Consider the following 12,802-nt stretch of genomic DNA (forward strand, 5'->3'; position numbering starts at 1 on the left):
TCCAGGACAGCCAGAGCTATACAGAGAAACCCTGTCTCGAAACCCCCCCCCCCCAAAAAAAAAAAATGGTTGAAGAAATTTTCCAGGCAGAAGAACAGAGTCCAATATCCAGTTAAAAAGCAACAGAAAATAAAGGGCAGAAAAAAAATCCAACAAGATATCCAGTGAAGACCCTGAAAAGACCCATGTAGGCAGAGCGATAGATTTTAAAAGAAATAGTGCCCACCAAGCAAGAACTGAAACTTCTAACGAGGATCTTGAAATTTTGATTTTTAATTCCTAAGACTTTTAAAAACAAACTCCACCACTAACAAGAAGGAATCAGAACAGTGCCAAAACCAAAGCACCATCCAAAGCTAGAAAAAAAATGAAAACCAATTTTGACCCTAGACTCCCATCAAACACTCAAGTACATTAAGGGAAGAATAAAAGCACGTCCATGGAACCAGAGGCAGGCCTCAATGCAGAGCCCTTGTGCAGCAGGTACAGGCCCTATATTGATCCCCAATACCACTTTAAAAAAGAACTGTCAAACATGAGCTGTTTAAAAAGAAAACAGAAACTTCCCTTTATATGCTGCCTAGCTTCAAGAAGCTACTAGAGGATGGTAGGCTTCAAGGTAGAATGTTCAATAAAGACAAGAACGTCACACACAGGAGACCTAGGGAATTTCCAAGGTGATAGCTATGACCCTGTTACAGAAGATGGGAGGAGAAAAGGTGTAGACTATAGATAGTCAGGAATCATCAGAAACCAAAAGATTCTCTCTCTGATGATGGCTTCACTGTAAAGAGACTCATTGAGAGGTTACTGAGGATATATGAAACCTAGAAACAGATAAAAGGAAATTAATCGAATAAATTTTTTTAACTCAGAAGAGAAAGAGGGGAAGATGGTTCAGTGGGTAAACATGCCTGCTAGGCAAGCCTGACAACCTAAATTCAATTCCTGGAACCCACCTAAGTCAAAGCAGAAAACTGGCTTCACGAAGTTGTCCTCTGACCTCCATAAGCATGCCATAACACACACACACACACACACACACACACACACACACGCCCATACATGCTCAAAATAGTAAACAAAAAATTTCTGAGAGAAAATTAAGAAAAGGATGTAAAGATTTTAAAAACTAGAGGGAGTTCATTTCTGTACAGAAATAGTATCTGCTGGACATGATGACATGACAGTAAAACTGCACACATTCTTAAACTATACGTACAAAACTGAAAACTGGTACAAACTCAAGCCAGATAAAAATCCCAGCATGGAGGATGAGGGAGAAGGTGGGCACTGAGGAGCTACTGGCAGGTGATGCCTGCTGGGGGAAAAGACTCAGTTTCTTCAGGGATGCTCTAGTAGATGAGCCTACACCTATGCACACACAGAGAGCATGAAATGTGAACTCAGCAGAATTAAAAGAGAGCACATCGGGCTGGTGAGATGGCTCAGTGAGTAAGAGCACCCGACTGTTCTTCCGAATGTCTGGAGTTCAAATCCCAGCAACCACATGGCGGCTCACAACCATCCGTAACAAGATCTGACACCCTCTTCTGGAGTGTCTAAAGACAACTACAGTGTACTTACATATAATAAATAAATAAATCTTTAAAAATAAAAAACAAAAAAGAGAGCACATCAAGCTGAGAAGGAAAAGTTAGAAGGAAAATAGGGAGGATCTGGCATGAGAAAAGTGCAGGAATGGATCGGACTCAAACACAGTATATGCATATATGAGTATTAGACATCTTAAAAGAACAGAACTTACAATTAAAGAAGCCAGAAAGATAGCTCCGAGGTAAGAGCACTTGTTGCCCTTGAAGAGAAACCAGGTTCAGTTCCCAGCACCCACATGGTGAATCACAACCACCTGTAACTTCAGTTCTGAGGAATCTGACACCTCCTCTGGTTTATGCAGGCACCAGGCACACATGTGGTATCCATACATACAGGTACTCACACATACACATGAAATAAATAACTTTTCTAATTAAAATTAAGCTGGATGTGGTAGATGACCCCTTTAAGTCTAGCACTCAAGTAGCAGGCAGATCTCTGAAAGTCAACACAGCGGGTTCCAGAACAGCCACAGCTACATGAGACCTTGTCTCAAAATAAATAAATAAATAAATAAAAATAAAAACAAAGCAAAAATTAAGTTAAAAAATTAATTTAGCCAGGCGGTGGTGGCTCATGTCTTTAATCCCAGCACTTGGGAGGCAGAGGCAGGTGGATTTCTGAGTTCGAGGCCAGCCTGGTCTACAAAGTNAGTTCGAGGCCAGCCTGGTCTACAAAGTGAGTTCCAGAACAGCCAGGGCTACACAGAGAAACCCTGTCTTAAAAAAAAAAAAAAAAAAAAAAAAATTAATTTAAAAGTGAAGTTGGTATTTTGATTGTTCATCAGTTAAGTCCAATCACAGGGTGACATCTCTGAGACCTTGAACCAAAACCAGCCTTTCCCGTTACACACAGGCTGGCCATCTTGGGGAGTCTGTCACAGTGACACAGCTGACTAATACAGCACACAAATAAAGACAAACACAACTAAAGGAGATCACACTTGTTACCCACGTAAATGGGGTGGGCTCTAAGGAGAGATCACTAGGTTGCCGAGCAAGCATGAAGCCCTGGGTTTATATGACCTTGGTGTCACATAAACTGCATACTCATCTGTAATGTCAGCATTCAAGAGATGGGAAGCAGATTAGAAGAAGTTCAAGATCATCCTATGCTACTTAGGGAGTCTGAAGATCTGGGGTACACGGAAACCCTATCTTTAAAAACAAACAAACAAACAAAAGACACACTGCATTAGATGTCAGTGTCCTGGATTCGAGGTTATATGATTTCCCAAAAATGTTACTGTTGGGAGACACTGGACAAAGTGTATGAGAGAGCTGTCTGTATCATCTTTTAAAACTGTATATGAGCTGGGCGTGGTGGTGCACGCCTTTAATCCCAGCACTTGGGAGGCAGAGGCAGGCGGATTTCTGAGTTCGAAGCCAGCCTGGTCTACAGAGTGAGTTCCAGGACAGCCAGAGCTATACAGAGAAACCCTGTCTCGAATAAACAACAACAACAACAACAAAAATAATAAATTAATTAATTAATTAAAATAAAAAATAAAATAAAATCTGTATGTGAAACTATATCTTAATAAGATCTTCAGTTAAAATGTGCATAAGCATTTCTACTGATGCAGAAGCAACAAATCAACAGTACCCTCTGTTCCAAGAATACCTTTCCTAATTTCTAATGTTTTGTAACCTCTGGGTGCACAGAGGTTGAAACACAACACTCCACCACCAATTGTCCTTTTCATTAAAACACTTTTTATCACTAGAAAGGATAAACACCAGTTACAGATGCTTGCAACCCATAATACATGGCAATGTTTTCAAAGAAAAATTTTCTTATTCTTAATTTCCCTTTAGATTTTTTCTTTTTTTTAAATAAACAATTTTTTAAAAAAATTTATTTATACTGGTGTTCTGTATGTAAGTCTGCCATATCTCCTGGATCTGGAATTACAATCAGTTGTGAGCTGCCATGTGTGCGCTGGGACTTGAACTTGGGTCCCTTGGAAGAACAGCCAGTGCTCTCTGAAGCACTGGGCCACCAGCCCCAGGTTTTATTTTTATTTTTGATTTGACAGATCTCATGTGGACCCTCCTGCTTCCAATCCCACGTGCTGGGACACACATGCACTGCTGTACCCTTATGCTTTATGATGCACTAAGGGTCAAATCCATGGTTTCCCGAATGTTCTACCTACCAACAGAGCACAGCCATTTCCAGCTCCACTTTTTTTCCCCACCTTTATTCTCCTTGCAAATTCCTTTCTTCACCAAGCCCAACTTAAGAAACTTCACATTGTGTTACTTGCTTTGTTTTTTGAGACAGGTCATGCTTACCCTGTAGTCCTGGGGGACCTCAAACTTGCTGTACAAATATCAGGCTGACCTCAAACTTCCAGCAGCTCTCCTGCCTCTGCCTCCCTGGTACTGGGGTTACAGGTGTACAGATTACATCCTCAGTATAAGTGTATTTAAAGAATTCACTCCATATTTACAAGACCTGTTCTTACCATCTGTTTAGGTTCAAACACTCTGCCGTAACCTCAATGTCCTTTCTTGCTCTTTTAAACTCTTATTTAACTTAACCATCTTCATAAGTAGTTTCGTCATGTACATCTATGGCTAATCACAAAGTTTGTATTTTGTGCTCAATAAACAGTCTCACTTATAAACCAAGACTTAGCAGCCTCCACTTTCCTGCCCGTCGCAGCTGCTACCACAGTACCACCTGGGCAATCTTGTACTGTTTCAAATTGAAAGAGATCTCCAGGGTTACTGCTCCCATTCTTCCCCTCCTCCAAGTCAGAAGTATCAGTAGTTTTGTTCCAGTACTTGACACAGCATTATATCCCACAACCCTTAAAGAAGACAGTTCTCTCAGGCATTGTCCCCTCTGCTCTAATATACTCTGAACTCTATCATGCAGAGGACAAATAACCTAAGTTGAAGCATTGCCCCTCCCAGGTAACTCGACTCTTCAAATTGAAATTAATGAGTAGATCTGTCCTAACCTACCAAGTTTGGGGGTGGGGTGCAACATGGCAATGAAATTCTCAGAATGACACACATAATCATGATTGGAGCCCTAAAAGAATCATGCTGGATTCTAAATGAAACCTGAAGGTTCCTCTTTCCTCACCAGCCACTGTTAGCATTAGCTGTCATGTGGAACAGAAGGGGCTTTATATGATCAAATGCTTTTTAGACAGCATGGTCAAAATTTTCAACAGTCTTGTAGGTTTTGTTTGGTAGTAAGTGCTACATGTCAGAAAATTTACCATTTTATAGAAACTTTTAAAAATTGAACTTAAAAGCTGGGCAATGGTGGCACACGCCTTTAATCCCAGCACTTGGGAGGCCGAGGCAGGCGGTTTTCTGAGTTCGAGGCCAGCCTGGTCTACAGAGTGAGTTCCAGGACAGCCAGGGCTATACAGAGAAACCCTGTCTCAAAAAAAGAAAAAAAAAAAAAATGAACTTAAGCTGAGCTTTGTGTTATAATACTCTAATTTCAGCAGAACGGGAGGCAGAGACAGAAGGATCAACAGCCTCCCAACACCTCCAAAACGTTTTCAACATCTCAAATGAAAATCCTATGTCCTTTAAATCATTATCTCTGCACACCCTTGCCATTAACATCCTGATTATCATGATTCCATTTTCTCTATCAATGTGCCTGCTCTAGGTACCTCACATAAATATGTTTTCTTCCATCGGACTTGCTTTACGTTGTTCTATTTTGTTTTTTGAGGCAGGGTCTCTCTACACAGCCCTGGCTGTCTTGGAGTTCACTCTGTAGGCCAGGCTGGCCTTATGCTGAGTCCCACCTGTCCCCATCTGGAATGCTGAGATTACAGGTATGAACAACCATACTGGCTCTTTTTATAGTTTTGAGGTTCATCTATGTTATAGTGCTTAGCAAAACTTTACTTTTCAAGGATGGATAATCCGTAGCATGACTACATATTTATTAATCATTCATCCATCAATGGACCTTGAATTATTTACTGGCATACAAGCATATATGAGTCCCTACTTCAAATTCTGAATAGGTCTAGCCTAGCATGCACAAGGCCTTGGGAGTCAGAGCTCTACCACAATTTTTTTTTTAACTGCTTTTAACTGTCTTCGGTATAACTTAGAAAGAGATTTACTGGGCCATATTCTTCTTGTTGCCTTGTTTGTTTGTTTATTTTAAAACAAACAAACAAACAAACAGGGTTTGTAGCACAGATTAGTCTCAAACTCCCTATATAGTCAAGGAGGACCTAGAACTTCTGATCATCTTCCCTCTTCCTTTTGAGCACTACAGATTACAGGTGTGCACCACCACACTCAGTTTATTAAGTTCTAGAGAATTAAACCCGGGCTCTCTACTAACTGAGCCATGTCCCCCAGCCTTTTTTTTTTTTTTTTTTTCCCTGAATTTTGTTAAACAGAGTATGACCGTAGCCAGGTTAGTACAGAACTCACTATGTAGCCAATGAACCTTGTAGACACAGCAATCCTCCTGCTGCAGTCTCATGAATGCTGGGTCATAAGCTGTAACACCAGGGTCACCTATGCTGTTTCCAGCACTAGCTCAAGTCCCAGCAACATGTCAGAGCTCCAAATCCTCCAGATATCATCAACACTTGCCTTTGTTTCTGTCTTGTTTCTGTGGGATACTGGGAGAATAGCCGTTTATTCTCTCATACATCCCCTGTATATTATATTACTGAGGATGGAACTAGAATCTCACACATGCTGAGCACCCTACATCCCCAGCCCTCCTTGTTCTCACTAACCTGCCCAGGATGTTCTTGCTCTGTAGACTAGACAGGCCTTGAACCTAAAATCCTTCTGCCTCAGCCTCCCATGTAGCTGGGATTAAAGGCCTGTGCCACCATGGTCTAATAGAGAACAGGCATACTAAACATCTCACTGTCTACTTGACCTGTGTTTCTTTAGTTATTATTATTGATTTTAATTATTATTAATTATTAATGAGGCTGAATATCTTCATGTGCTTATGAGCCATTTGTACATATGTTTTTGGAGTCACGTTTATTTAGTTTTAATCTATCCTAAAAGCACATGCTTCAATGATAAAAATTCCTTAGGCATTTTAGCATTCCTGCAGCACGCACCTGAGTACAGCTCTCTCTCATGTGCTTTATGACAAAGGTTTGGCTCATTTTTCTGAAAAGCAGACACTATATAAAATGGGGTCAGTTGGATTTCATCAACTCTTTTGTTGTTTTCTTTTTGTTTGTGAAGATGGGATCTTACTTTGTAACTGGCCTAGAACATGATACATAAACTAGGCTGACTTCAATTTGCAATGATTCTCTTGTCTTTGTCCTGAGTGATGGCATTACAAGGTTGTGCCACCATGTCCAGCTTATCCCTGGCCAGCCTGGAATCTTCCTTGTAGAACAAATAGCCTTAGATTTACATCCTCTGCCTTCTGAGTACTGGGATTACAGGCATGTGCCAAAATATCTAGTTAAATCACCTCTGGCTTCAAAGGACACTAAGCACAAAGTCTACATACAAATGTGCAGAAAAAACACTCAAACACATAAAATAAATAGTATTAAGCTAACTAACACACACACACACACACACACACACACATGGATTCGTGTGCTTTGCCAAGTGGTGATGGCTTATACATTTAATCCCAGCACTTGGGAGGCAGAGGCAGGTGGATTCCTGAGTTTGAAACCAACCTGGTCTACAGAGCAAGTTCCAGGACAGCTAAGGCTACACAGAGAAACCTTGTCTCAAAAAAAAACAAAAATGGAGTGGGGGGGGGAATGTACTTTAAGAACAAGTTCTTGGGGGCTGGTGAGATGGCTCAGTGGGTAAGAGCACCCGACTGCTCTTCCGAAGGTCCGGAGTTCAAATCCCAGCAACCACATGGTGGCTCACAACCATCCATAACAAGATCTGATGCCCTCTTCTGGAGTGTCTGAAGACAACTACAGTGTACTTATATGTAAATATAATAAATAAATACATCTTAAAAAAAAAAAAAAAAAAAAAAAAAAAAAAAAAAAAAAAAAAAAAAAAAAAGAACAAGTTCTTGGGCTGGTGAGATGGCTCAGCCGTTAAGAGCTTTTACTGCTCTTCCAGAGGTCCTGAGTTCAATTCCCAGCAAACACATGGTAGTTCACAATTATCTATAAAGAAATATGATGCCCTCTTCTGGTGTGTCTGAAGACAGCTATGGTATAATCATATACATAAAATAAATAAATAAATCTTAACAGAGCCTGTCTCCAAAATAGTTAAAAAAAAAAAAAAGAACAAATTCTTGTAATTATACTATCATCGGTAATACTTTCCAGAGTGCACACTACCAAGAAAATTACGGTCAAATCAACCACTGAAATGTGTGTATATCCAGAACCAGTAACTTTCTTAATTACTTTCCAAACAATCATTAAATTTCTAAGACCAGTTTTGTCCCAGAGTGTCTGATGTAAAACCATAGGACCTGAGTGCAGATTTCCAACAACCAAGTAAAAAGCCAGGCACAGCACAGGGAATCCCAGCACTGGGAAAATTGAGACAGGAGGATCTTGGGGGCTTGCTTGCCAGCAATTGATCAGCAAGCTCAGGGTTCAATGAGAGACCCTATCTCAAAAAATACAATGGAACTGGTGGTGCATGCCTTTAATCCCAGCACTCGGGAGGCAAAGGCAGGGGGATTTCTGAGTTTGAGGACAGCCTGGTCTACAGAGTGAGTTCCAGGACAGCCAAGGCTACACAGAGAAACCTTGTCTCAAAAAAACAAACAAACAAAAAAAAGTACAATGGAGAGAACTGAGGCCCACACCTGACCTCATCCTCTGGCCTCCACATACAACACAAACACACCCCACAAATTACTCAATTATCAAACAGCTAATACTTACTATTAAGTAAAATCTGATCGCAATTTACTTCACAATACTCAAAGAAAATTAAAAGTAAAGTATTAAAATAAGTTAGCCCTGGTCCAGTATGTTCTGTATGAAGAGGGTATCACTGTACTATATCCTATCTCTCCTCCTACCTGTGTTCATTATTCATCACCCACCTCTTTTAGGACTTAGCAAGTACGGGGGGGGGGGAGGCATAGACTCCTGCCTCTGTATTATTATATATTATATATATTACATTATATATACATATTAAATATTATCCAAATGATCTTAGACTCAATTTTTTGATGTTGTTAGCGGTCTTGCTATTTGACCCTGTGATCCTCCTGCCTCAGCCACTCAAGTTTTGGAATGAGAAGCATTAACCACCGCCAGCTGTGACTTTAGATTCACTTTGGCGTTGGTTAAATGTGAAACATACCAGTAATTTATTTTTGCAACAGTATTCAATAGATGGGATCACAAAAACTTACATGATATCTAATATGGATATGTCAGAATTGAAGGTATACAGAAAAACAGTAGTAGTCCTGGTGAGCACTGTAAGAACCATAAATCTAAAAAGCCTTCCTCCAGAGCTATCCAGTAAGAAGCAAAACCCAGCCAGCCTGGAATCCTTGCAGCCCAGTCCTTTGAAACCCTTGTGAAGTGAATACTGCTTCACCAGTGCGGGTTTTGATGCCAGGTGTATATCTCAGTGGTAGAATGCACACCTGAAAGGGGAGACAGGACTCTGGTCCACTGAAAATATTTTGTATTTTACATGTCCTAAAGTGATAAACATTCCAAGTATCTTTAGTTAGACATGTATCAATTGGCTACTTTTCTGTTGTTTAGAAATATACTGTCAATATATGGTAGTAACTAGTCACATTAGCAACAGAACAGAAATATGCCTAATATAAATTGAGAAAGGCTGTCTGTCCATACAGCTCCGACACTAGATGGAAACAATGTAAAAGATCTGCTTAAAATTGGCGGCATATGTGCATCTTTAACAAGTTGAAAGATATTAATTTTTTCCTTTGTGACTACCAAAGTTTACAAAGATAGCAGAATTCAAAATCTACAAAGAGTCAAGTATGAGTTGGACCAAGAATTGTCAGAATTTTGTTCATTTTCTTAGCTTTTTATTCAAATCTTGTGTCAAAACATCAAATGTTCTTATGTCAAAATGTGTAATGTCAGAGGTTATTGTTTAGCAGAGTACCAACAGATAATCAAGCAGCCATTACACACAAGACATATTCAATCCATAAAGCAACTTATTCTGTCAGACACCAGCACTGTGTTCCTACAAACAACCTGGCACCATATTTGCTCCTATATTAATCCTCGGGAGCACCATACACCGCATTTGCGCTGTCGAATAAGACATTATAGCCAAAGCTGCAGTTTAGTAACCTGTGGAGCCAGGAATTCAAAACAGCAGGCTGCATGGGAAACAACCCATCTCCCTAAGTCAAAGGACAATGAAGACTATGGCTAGAATCAGGACTGGAAGTGTAGCTCAGCAGCTTGCCTAGCACACATGAGGTTAGTCAATGCCCAGGGCCTGGGGCCAGGCAGCTGGGGAGCTGAATAGCTTTCTTCACCATGAGACTTTACCTCCTACTTTCACCTACCCTTCTCAAGGGCTGGTTAAAAAAAAAAAAAAAAAAAAGATCGCACACTAAATTCTCTCTCAAAAAGGCTACCCTCCCCCCCATCCAATTCATACTTGTCTATCAGACTTCATTTTAAACTGTCAGTCCATGCAAAGCAGATTCCCCATAATTCAGACTAGTCCCCTTCCTCCCTCTCCTCACTCCAGTGCTTTGCACACAGTTGTCACTGTCTTTATCAGAATGCTCAGGGGTCTATTGTATCGACCACTTATTCCCAACGTTTTTAACAGTGCCTAGAATTTGATGCTCAATAAATATTTGCTGATCTAGCCACCTGACTCACCCAACTACACTTCAAAGCAAACTTTGTGCTGTAAGTGCTAATCCACTAAGCAGAGGACAAGTTCAAGCTTCATGGTATTTTGACAATCCTGCCCACCAGTAAGGTAAAACAACCTATTTTAAAGAAAAATTTGCTCATTTTAATTTAATTTTATAAAAATATGTTTAAGCTGCTTACAAATATGTCTTAAGGAAATCCTATACTATAAATTGGTTAAAAAAAAAAAAAAAAAGATTTTCACAATTCTTAAGGGAAACCAGTAGAGTCGCTTCTCTATACAACCTCAGCGTGAAGCTAGTTACATTTATCACAAGTTTTCCTGCACTGCTCTAATGCCAGAACTGAGGTTCAAAAATGAAAGACACCGGATACTTTAAAAAACTGGGGATGGGGTTGGGGGGCTCATGTACAGTTACTTTGATAAAATTGATGTTGGTGCCAGCGTTAAAACGACTTTCTTGGAACCTTCCCTTTTCATTTCCGAAACAGGAAACCCATTTAAAAGGTCAACCCCCTCAGCTTTTATTTCCATACCAAGTAATTCCGAAATAGTGGTGAAAGTACATTAGAAGTCCTTAGAGCCATGACATTTTCCTGTAAATTCTAACATTAAGTAAAACATGAGAACTTGACTTGATTCCATCGGGTTGAAGACAGAAACCGTCCATCTCCCTCAGACTACTGCTTCGCTGAGGTCTTGAAAAAGCACTGTGAGCCAACCATGCCAGATTCCCACCCCAAGCACGAAGGGCCTCCGATTGTTTGACACATCAATGGTTCAGTCAAGACAGCCAACTCACTTTCCCCCGCCCCTCTCATTTTCCTTAATGATTCTGCAACTCTCAAGTTTACTCCAAGTTACAGCCAGATAGAATATTTTCTCTTTGACCCCCATTTCGGGCCTTTGCCACATAGCCAGTATTGCTTCAATCCCAACCACTAATATACGTCTATTACAAATAGCACATCAAGTAACTTCACGCTATTATGGTAAGGCCAGTCAAGTTACTTAAAGAAACAGGATTCTGGAACGCTGGTAAATGCTGCATATTTTGTGCCAGAAGGCACCGAACAGAGAAGGAGACTTGAAAGCAAACGACCGGATGGTTAAGCATGGGAAGACCCCGCCCCAGTAAGCGCTATTCCGATTCCAACAGTAACTTAGGTCTGTCGTCTGGAATCGGAATCACTGGAACAAAGGCGTAAATTCCGGGAAGCAAGATGTCTGGAAGAAAAGAAAACGGCTCGCGGCTACAGAGCCCCCACACCATCCTCCCACAGGTCTTACCTATGGTGGAAATAAAGGTGGTATTGAAGGCATCGTCCGAAAAACGAAAAAGGACGCAGGTCTTGCCCACTCCCGAGTCCCCGATCAGGAGCAGCTTGAAAAGCAGGTCGTACGTCTTCTTCGCCATTGGGAGGAGCGGCTCGGGCGCTCGCCGCCGGTAGCCCCAAGGGATCGGTGCTGCTCACTACGACCAACTCCTCACCCGGGCGTTCTGGGGCCGCAGCAGCCGGGTAGCGTGTGCGGAAGGAGAAAGCAGCTCTCGAGACGGAGCAGGAGACCTTCCGAACGGCCTCGTCGAGGAAGCCCCGACGGTGGCGGCGCCCGTGCCTCCGAGGGGCGGCGCCCGCGGCTCCGCAGCCTCTCCCAGCCGCTCCGCCCGGTTCCGGGGAGTCGGTCGGGACAAAATGGCCTCCCCTCCCCCCTCAGCGCAGCTCGGCCGGGACGCTCCCACGGGCGAGCGAGCGAGCTCTACGTCGAGGGAGCGCGGCGGGCTTGAACACGGCCTCCGCCCGGAGCACAAACTGCGCTAGGACGCGGGCGAGGGCAGCGGGAGGTCTCGCGAGCCGATGAGCCCTGCTACATAACCCCAGGAAACAGCCGCCCCGGCCGGAGCCACCTTTTTCCCCGTGCCCTCTCACGCCGGCGTGCGCGCTGCCTAAGACGCACGCAAGGACGTACACCCGCCCTTCTCTCGCGCCCTCGCCCCTGCGGCCCGCCTCTGCGCACGCGCGCGGGCGGGCAAGTAGGGCACGCGGAGGCGGGACCAGAGGGGGCGAGGCCGCGGGCGCGCTCCCTACGGCCTCCTGATTGGGTGAGCGGCTTGACGAACACGCCCCGCGGGGGAGGGAAGGCCCGGGAACTGCGCAGGCGCACTACGTCCGTGTAGCCCCTGCCCTCCCTTCCCTTGCCTTTTCCGGGGCGCCCGGTTGACTGCTGAGATCCTCTACTCCCTCTCAGTCTCCTGTTGAGGAGCTGAGGATGTTAGCCCAGCGACGTCCCTGTGTGTGTATATAGTTCATAGAGATGCGAGAGAAAGAAGTGCTCTGGGCCACTCAGGAACCTCCTTACTAAACCCG

The 12,802-nt window shown here is 42.7% G+C and overlaps 1 protein-coding gene across 1 annotated transcript in view; it reads right to left on the reverse strand.

The window, feature by feature from the left end:
• The window catches only part of Rab10 (RAB10, member RAS oncogene family), a 61,827-nt gene extending 49,432 nt beyond the window's left edge, over nt 1-12,395 (reverse strand). Inside the window, exon 1 of the mRNA XM_021201657.2 lies at nt 11,727-12,395. Within this exon, the coding sequence (XP_021057316.1) occupies nt 11,727-11,853 (127 nt within the window). The 5' untranslated portion in view covers nt 11,854-12,395. The remainder of the gene's footprint in view (nt 1-11,726) is intronic.
• Nucleotides 12,396-12,802: the final 407 nt, after the last annotated feature.

The sequence above is a fragment of the Mus pahari genome, chromosome 7, assembly GCF_900095145.1.
Source record: "Mus pahari chromosome 7, PAHARI_EIJ_v1.1, whole genome shotgun sequence".
Classification (NCBI taxonomy): Eukaryota; Metazoa; Chordata; class Mammalia; order Rodentia; family Muridae; genus Mus; species Mus pahari.